Source organism: Vanacampus margaritifer, chromosome 1 (assembly GCF_051991255.1).
Source record: "Vanacampus margaritifer isolate UIUO_Vmar chromosome 1, RoL_Vmar_1.0, whole genome shotgun sequence".
NCBI classification, from domain to species: Eukaryota; Metazoa; Chordata; class Actinopteri; order Syngnathiformes; family Syngnathidae; genus Vanacampus; species Vanacampus margaritifer.
Window position 1 is genome coordinate 64,288,578 of NC_135432.1, and position 8,948 is coordinate 64,297,525.

Genomic DNA, 8,948 nt, shown 5'->3' on the forward strand with positions numbered 1-8,948 from the left:
GTGCGTGTATATATATATATATATATATATATATATATATATGTATATATGTGTGTGTGTATATATATAAAATGAAAATGTATACACTGACTAAATAATTTGTATAAAGTAACATTTCTGGTTGTACTCATCTGCAGCTGTTCAATCCAATAATGCCGAATAATAATAATCAAAAGCGATGCTGCGACAGTCGCATCAAAACCACAAAAATAACAGACAATCTCCATGGGTAGACATTTTATTCTGTTTGAAAGTTGTTGGGTTTTTTGTTTTTTTGTTAAAAAAAAAAAAAAAGGTTAATCTGGCGAGCACTTCATCCTGCTAAGACTCATTCAAAACTTTTTTTTTTTTTTTTTTTTTTTTGGGGTGGGAGAAACACACCTTGTGCACTTTAGGCCGTCCTGTTTGAGGAGCCAGCCCACCACCCCCATCCCCCATCGCACATGGATTCAAAAGACATCGAACCCTCTCCAGCTCCCATGAAGATGATGATGAACATCACAACAAGCTGCTTCTCTTCCTCTTTTAAACGGAGAAGCATGTTTTTTTTTTTTTTCTAGACAGTATTTTTAGGTTCTTTGCTGGGTTCTCCGGATGCTATGTGGCCTTTTAACTGCTTTGTATTATTATTATTATTAACGGTCTTGATGAGTTGAATAAATCAGCCAGTCTTATTTTCTACTCTAAGCCCCCTCCTCACTGCTCTTGTTTGACAAGGCTGGACACGTTTTTCTAAGTAATACATTTAGTGGCCAAGGCCGTTGATTTGCTCAACTGCGGAGAGTGACGTACGTTGAATTTCAGGCACTTTATTAGAGGCGCGGATCTAATATAATGATATATTAGGCCTGTTCGAGACCCTTTTTTTTTTTTAAAGATGCCATATTGAGCATTGTTTTCAAAGTGAAGGCCGATGTTTGCTAATGTCTTATTTTGATTCAACACAATCAGTCTGCCAAGAGGATTTGGAAAAGTTCAAATTAAACAAGGTCTCTAAACTATTAATAACCCCAAAAAATTGAAAATTGATTTGAGTCACACTTCTAGTTTATAACCTTATGTGGTTCAGCATTTGTATTTTTTTTCTTCTTCTTCAAATCTATTCTCTGCTATTCATTGAAAAGTCACCCATTTTATGTTATTGTGCTCAGGCCATAATCATGTCTAATATTAAAGTATTGCTTTAGTGCCATCTTGGTCAAATCTGTAGAAATGAGGTGTGGAACTTCATTTAGTCATGCAGAAAAGTGCTTTGGCTCCATCTTGTGGCATTTATAGGCAATTACAAATTGTCTGATTTTCTTACCTATCTCTTGGAAAGTGCCACTTTCTTCTCGTAAGAATTTCTACCACGGCAAAATATGATTTTATGCTCATTACGTCACAAATAATATGTACATTTGTAATGTGCCGCTAAACACTTAATTGGGTCATTCTAATTGCTATGAACTAAATAACTCCGCAAGTCCGCATAGTGACATTGCAATGTTTGAGAAGACCTGAAGCAGTCAAACCTGGCAAACCACACCCACTTTCTTGAATAAGAATGACAGGCGTCCATAGACAGCGATTCGGCTCCGGCAGGAAACAGGCCGGCCAATCAAATTCGTCTATTTATGTGACGTCGTCTTCGTGCGCATCGCCACTCTTCAAGTTTTTACATTGCCAAATTCACAAGGCTGGGTCCTCCGAAGGCCGAATTTGTCGGCTGCCTGACGTCAGTCCCGGCGCGACACGACAGCACGCACAGACTTATGACTGATTTACACATGAATGGATTGTCGGTCAATATGCTACCCGACAAGCAGTATTGACAATACATTCATATGCAAGTCTGTGCGTGCTGTCGAGTCGCGTCGGGAGTGACGTCATGTAGCCGACAAATTTGGTCTTCGGAGGAAACCAGCATTGTGAATTTGGACACGGGCACGATTTCCTGACAGGCTAGTCAAACGGTGCTGTTGGGTCCCTCACTGTCCTCGCTGTCCTCCCACAACCGTCCACTGGATGGCGCCAAAGAGAACCCCGACGGCGGTAGCTGGGCCAGGCCTTGTCCGGATCTAAAGATCAACAAAACCGTGACATTGCCGACCAGGCAAACATCCTTTCGGTGCGGCTTACCTCAGGTGTTCTCTCAAAGTCAGAAAGTTTGCCCTGGTGGAGGTCTGGACCGGCAGGAAGCCTCTGTGCTCCTTCTCAGGAGACGCCTGCGCCTGCAACTTCAAAGAGTGCTGAAGCTTTTTATTCGGGTGGGTCCTTGTGAAAAAAAGGTGGGCAAAAGACAGCTTAAGAGGGGTTGTGGCTTGTCATTAAAGGGGTGAAAGCTGTCACCCGCTAAGTCGGGCTGTCGCAGATGGGGCCTGAAGACATAAAATAGCTTTTTAGCAACTAGGAGTGTTTTTACCAGCCTGACATCAATGCTAACGTGATGCTAACACAAAAAAAAGGGTGCGAAAGCAGTCACCTGCTTAGCCGGGTTGTCCTAGATGGGCCTAAAGACCGTCTTGACAAAAATTACTTTTTTTTTTCCTTAAATCAGCTTGAAAGGGACTGCAGCTTAGCATCAACAGTAGCCTTATGCTAAGACTAAAAAGTGTTCAAAGTGGACTCTTGCTTAGTTGGGTTGTCCCAGATGGGCCTGAAGACCTTAATGAACAAAGCTGAACCATTACATTTTAACCGGCCGTGATTTTACTGACTTATCCTGAACACTAGTTTTATGCTAATAAAAAAAAAAAGGTCACCTGCTTAGTCGGGTTGTCCCAGATGGGCCTGAAGGCACTCTTGACTCGAAGCGGCGGCGATCCTGTCCTGACGGTGACCAGCCTTTTTCCACAGGAGCCAGCGGGAGTTGACAGGTCCGAGGGGGTCCTCAGAGGAGGGTGTGGGGTGCGTCTGGGAATCTGCCAGCGGAGGCAAACGCTCCTCTCCGAATGTTGTTGGGAGGACGGCTTGAGGAGGACCGGAACCTGACTGTCCTCTTCCTCGTCATCATCTTCCCTGCAGGAGGTCACCGAGGAGTCATCAAAGGGAGACGTGTCGTCCGGATCCGTCCGTGGATCCTCGGGGCCCGGGTGACCCGCCGGTTCTGGAGTGACGGGGCAACAGTGGGCGTGCGCGCAGTGGCAGGTCTGCCGCCTCACCGGGCTGCAGGACCAGCATTCCACGCGCATGGCGTGCTGGTCCACGCCAGACCCGTTTATCAGGCTTGACACCTGCTGGTTCCGTCTGGAGGAGAGATGATATTCACACAAGTGTTTTTAAATTGAGATATTTTCTGATGTTTAGGGGGGGAAACAGGATGTCAGTCAAAAAATTGAAAAATAGAAACAATTTCAAGTTTACTGATTTGAATTTTGATCATTTGATTTAAAATGAAATTTTGAAAAATCTCAAATTTGTTTTACCAATTTATTATATATTATATTTTCATTTAAAAATAAATAAATTTAATTTTCATCTTTCATTAATTTTTTTAATTAAAATTACAGATTTAAAAGTTTTTTGTCAGAAACGTTTTGTATATTCTGGTTATTTCTGATTTTATTTATTTTATGTTATATATATTTTTGTTGATATACACATATATCTTGAGTTTAAAATTAAAATGATTCAAGCTAATTTTTTTATATTTTAATACAAAAAATAAGATTTATTTATTTAAAAATAATGATTAACAAATACAAAAAAATATGTATTAAATTGTCAATTTCAGGGATGTGATTTGACCAAAGTGAAATTATCGGAAAATTTAGCCGGGGGGGGGGGGGGGATGGATTGGGGGGGGGGTAAGCATGACCAAATAATTATATCATGACCAAATGAAAAGTAACTCATATCAGAGCATACCACAAATGTCTTTGTTATAGCAGAAGATGTTATCTGTCGGACTCATGTGCATACACAATGAACTACTACTACTAAAAAAAAATAAAAAAAAATAAATCGATTTTTTTTTTGGGGGGGGGGGATAAAAAAAGCGGAATTCCGCGAATTAGCGGAAAAATCACATCCCTGCAATTTATATGTGGATTTCAATAAATGTTTTAAGCATTAGTATATAATTGAAATTAATTGACAATGTAAATAAATAAAAATAAAAATGTAAAACTTGTTTTTATTTATTATCATGGACAGCAGTATTTTACCATACATTAGAAAGAAGGGTGCATGCAAACTTTTCTTTGTATTCCCTCCACTGCCACTAGAGGGCGCCCGCACTCACCTCGGCACTGCGCGCTCCCGCGTTGTCCTCTGAGGGGCGCTGTTTGCACACGAGTCGCCGGCCTCTGCGTCGCTGCAATTACTAAAAAACAAGTCATGCAAAGATAGACACTTTTAGGTGAACAACTACATATGAAGTCGACTACTTTGTCCACATACGGCGGCAGCGGCGCTTCTCCGCCTTCCCAGCGGACGTCCTCCTCCAGGATGACGTGACATCGCGACAAAACGTCCCTCAGCGCTCGCTCGGTGCTCAGAAGCAGGCTGCAGTCCGGATGCTCTTTGCCCGTCCACTGCAGCAAATTCTCAACAGCCGCAAAGCAATTTCATTATTTTAATAATGTATTGTTCTGTTAGATATTTTTCAGTATAGTTGGAGTGGTGAAACGTTTTGTGTGAGGTATCTGACCTGGATGTGACTGAGGTAAGCGTGGACACGAGTGACGGGCGCCAAAAGAAGCGACAGCACTTGGATTTGCTCATTTTCCTTCCCCGCTTGGCTGCTTCCCTGTTTTCACAGTGCACAAGCTACAGTTATTATTATTATTTCAAATGTTAACACTATTTATTTATTTTTAAATAATAATAAATTAAATTTGTAATGCACTTTTCATCAACATGATCTCAAAATTTCATATACCTTTCTAAATATAAAGGTTTTCAGGCCTGTATTTAAAAGATTTATTGTTCTTTTCAAATACAAATTTTATACGTTTTTTTTTTAATCGCAGTGTACGTGTCCATAGTGTAGACAGGAAGTTCCATGCAAACTTTTCTTTGTATTTATTCCGTCTACTGCCAGCAGGGGGCGTCAACACTTACATTTTAAATTTACCGGTAGATAAAATTATTAATTTCGAAAACTAAATGTTAATTTAAACAATTAGATTTTTTTTTTTTACACCCAATCTAGTTGTAGTTTATGGAATAATTTAGATTCATTTCACAAATGTTGGCCGGACCTGCTTGTCCTCATTCTTGTCCAACTTGTGGACTTCCAGCGGGAGGAAGGAGGCCAGCGCGCCCACGTAGCCCACATACACGTCCGAGAAAGACGTCTGCAAACACAAATTTCGCTTCAGTGACGGTCGACGTTCGAGACCCCTCCCCCCGCCAAGGCACGCGCTCACCTCGTTCTGTCCGACCAGCCGCACTAGGACGTCCCCCACAAGGGACTTCCAGCGCTGGGCGGCCAATCGCTCCTGCAGTGTGTCCCTGAACAGCAGGTGGCGCTGCAGGAGCCGCTCCACCAATGAGGCGAACTTCTCGCTGCGTGAAGTAGAGTGGACATTTTAGAGCGTGGCAGTATTGATTAATTACATATATATATTACATTACATATACAATGGAATTACAATATATGACAATCTTACTGAGGTTGAGTGGTCACATGTTGAGTAGGTGTCGTCTTGTATTTATTGTAGAGTTCCGTCAAAGTGGATACGTACTCCCACTCGGTGTGGAGGAGCTGCAGCGCCACCTGGTGTCGCGCATCTGTGTTGCACAAGGATTCGTGAGTCGCCTACATTTGTTTTGAGAGCCATTCATGCTACTTGTTTTTATTGATTTATTTTACAAACTGTAGCCCACGCTAACATTATGAACATCAGCAAAACTACAATGTTGTGTTAAAAAAAACACAGTAGGCCACATGGATAATAATATAGCTTGTCCAAAGAGAAACATTTTGTGTGTTTGTTGTTGTGACCTGTTCCTTCCGTCAATCCAGCTTTGAGGCCCTGCAGGAAGCAGTGCAGTAAAACTTTTCCTCGGCACGCCTCCGCTGGATCACTGCAGTTCATGGAATGACAGTACATAAAAATAATAATAATGAAATGAAATGTTACAGTACAATGTGTGTGTAACGGTCATGTTGGATACAGTGGAACCACTATGTGTGAATGCACTTAAAACAAAGCCTTTCCCGAATGTGCTCGTCTTCATCAACATCATTGGCACATCGTTGACATTTTTCAAGTATTTTTTTAATTGTTTCAATTTTCTTTAAAAATATATATTTTTAGAATTAAAAGGTACAAATCATGTACAAATTTTAAGTGATCATTTTTATCATTTTTCAATTAAATTGTTTAATTTATAACATTTATTTTGTTAGGGTGACTGTTAATTTCTTTTGATTTTAATTAAATTGCAAATTCTATAAAATGAATATTTTTTCATGAATTTGAATAATGATCAAGTTACCCATTACTTTTTATTCAATTAATACTTTCTTTAAACTTTTGTTTTATGTATTTTTTAAATTAAATTGTTAATTTTTATACAAACTTTTACTTTTAAAATAATCATGCAATCATTACATTTAACTGAAATTATGCATTTCCATTTATGCTATTTATTGAATACTTAATTTTTAGAGCAATTTTCTTTTTTTCATTTAAATCAATTATTTTGCATAACTTTGTTTATTAGTTATTAAACTGTAAACGATTACAATACATTAATCCCTTTAAAAAAAAAATCTAATCTGAACTAAAGCGGGGTTTTTTTTGTTGCTCATTTTTTAAATTAAATCCATATCAAATTGTTCATACTCTTATAAATTGTTCAAATGAATCATTTTCAAACGTGGAAATTGAATCACCCGTTTCTCTTACGTTTCTGCACATGTGGCCGCAGTGCTCTCTGCGTCCTGTTGATGGCGCTGCGTGTCTCCGCGCATCACCAGCACCTGACACTGCATCACGCCCAGCTCCTCCTGCAGGAAGCGACAACGTCGTCAGCTAGCCGTCCGCTTTCACTGCACAAACAAATGAACAAACAAACAAAACAAAACAAAAAAAAACCGCTCCCTAACAATGCATGTGACCTGACCCTGAGGGACTCCACCAGGGCCTCCAAGCGCCGCGCTTTCTCCCGACAACGGCGCCGGTTGTCCTCCAGCTCATCGCGCAGGACCGAGTCTCCGTGTTGGACATGGGCCAGCTCCAACAGGGCGCCCGTCAAACCCGTCTTCAGCTCCGAGACCATGCACTGCAGCTAAAATCGTTTCAGATCATAAATGTTTATATAACCCTTTTTTTCTCCCACAAAAATGTTCTCTTTTTTTCACCATTATTTTTATTTTTAACCACATTTTATTTTTATTTTTTAAGAATTACGATTTACAAGATTTTGAAATTTTATTCTTGTGAGTAGCCAAAAAAGTAGGCCTAATCGGGAAAAAAGTATGCATATAAGGTTTAGGTATTTATCTATTTAGACATGAATCATCATACTCTACACTGTCGTGGAAGCCCCCAGATTTTTTTTAACTCAAATAATTTTTGCGGTAAAAAAAACAGGGATAAAAATGGCTGGTTGATGCCCAGAAAAAAAAGAGGAAAAAAAATCAAATATGTATTTTAAAATATTCAGGAAAAAACACTAAATGTATTTATTAAATATTACAAAATGTCATTTTTTTTCATGAAAGTAATCTCAGTTTTAAAAAAAAATCTAAAGTTCCTGTTTGGATTCAACTGTAATATCTGCAACTTTGAAAGTGTGTGGCTTTAAAATGCCTGGTGAGTGACATGGGAGTCAGCAAATGAGAGTAAAAATATCCTTTAAATTTTTTATTTTATTTTTTGCCAAAATGTCAGATTTTTCTTTTCAATAAAATGTCAGATTTTAAATCACACAGATTTCACTCACAGTGTCTCTACTTACTTTGGAGATTTCCGTGACAAGCTCCGCCTCCTGAGGCTTCATGACCTGATACAAACAACAAACACACGCGCAGGTGTAAAACCACAAATTGTGAAAACTCACGACCACATTTAAAAAGCAATCACATCTCGGCCTGCATGAAGCAGCATGTGTTTGGCAAAAAAAATGCATGTAAAGCGGCTGTATCTTGAATTAAACATCATTTTGTGTTAGTTGACCTGTTTTTGCCAAGGTGGGGGGCCCCCCACCGGTGGCCCCTCTGCTCAAGGAAGTGGCAAGCCCCGCCAAAGTGCATGCCCTGCAGGAGGTCAGCCCGCCGCAGTCTGCTGAAAAAAACGCGCGCGATGCAAATAAACAACAAAGCCACTGAAAAAAATAATAAAGAAAAATAAAAGACAAGGAGCTTTTAGGATATTTTATACACTCATTTTATATGAGAAAAAAAAGCAAGTCGAAATAGTTTTTTAAAAACGAAAGCATACCTTAGTTGAATCCTTTTAAAAGATGCTCCTTGATACAGTATTCCCTTGTTATTTCTCGTCAGCAACTCCAAAAATACTTATTATATCTCCCCTTTTTCCACTACGGCATGAATACACCTTACATTATGTTTCCTCCTGTGCATGTAAAAATCTTCCTTTATATTTGAAGTTTAACACGTCTAAAAAGATTTAATTATATTGCCCTTTCGTGCTGCACCTCAACAAAACAAAAAATCTCCTTCATAATGAGTTTTTCTTCAGGCAACTGCAGATATGCTCCTTTGTATTCCTTTTTTGTGCTTCTTAAAATAAAAAAAAAAACAGCCCCAGTGTTTGCTGAGCACTGTTTTTTATGCTCAGTGTGTGGGCAGCAGATGTCCTGTGTGACGTCACCATCACGATGAACGTATAAAAAACATGTAACTTACATATCTTATTATATGGGTAGCGGTATAAAAATAGATTATTATGATCATTACTGTATTTAATCCTATGTTGTTTGTATTTGTTTGTTCAATAAAATTTAAAAATAATTTCATTGTCTAGTCCCCGCCCGTCTTTTAGACTATG

The 8,948-nt window shown here is 39.2% G+C and overlaps 1 protein-coding gene across 4 annotated transcripts; it reads right to left on the reverse strand.

The window, feature by feature from the left end:
• Positions 1–222: 222 nt before the first annotated feature.
• LOC144048502 (uncharacterized) lies at positions 223–8,874 on the reverse strand. Of its 4 annotated transcripts, none has more exons than XM_077560582.1 (15): positions 8,379–8,874; positions 8,115–8,219; positions 7,897–7,941; positions 7,060–7,224; positions 6,843–6,943; positions 5,933–6,015; positions 5,598–5,718; positions 5,355–5,493; positions 5,187–5,282; positions 4,634–4,732; positions 4,384–4,529; positions 4,226–4,306; positions 2,745–3,228; positions 2,122–2,219; positions 223–2,060 (listed from the first exon to the last, which is right to left on the reverse strand). In XM_077560582.1, exons 3-15 carry the CDS (start codon positions 7,936–7,938, stop codon positions 1,949–1,951), a joined length of 1,767 nt encoding a protein of 588 aa, XP_077416708.1. In that variant the 5' UTR covers positions 7,939–7,941; positions 8,115–8,219; positions 8,379–8,874; the 3' UTR covers positions 223–1,948. The 4 variants fall into 4 exon arrangements, with proteins under 4 accessions (XP_077416708.1, XP_077416690.1, XP_077416699.1 ...); XM_077560564.1 differs by having other exon boundaries at positions 8,115–8,222; XM_077560573.1 differs by having other exon boundaries at positions 8,115–8,262.
• Between the last annotated feature and the right edge of the window lie 74 nt (positions 8,875–8,948).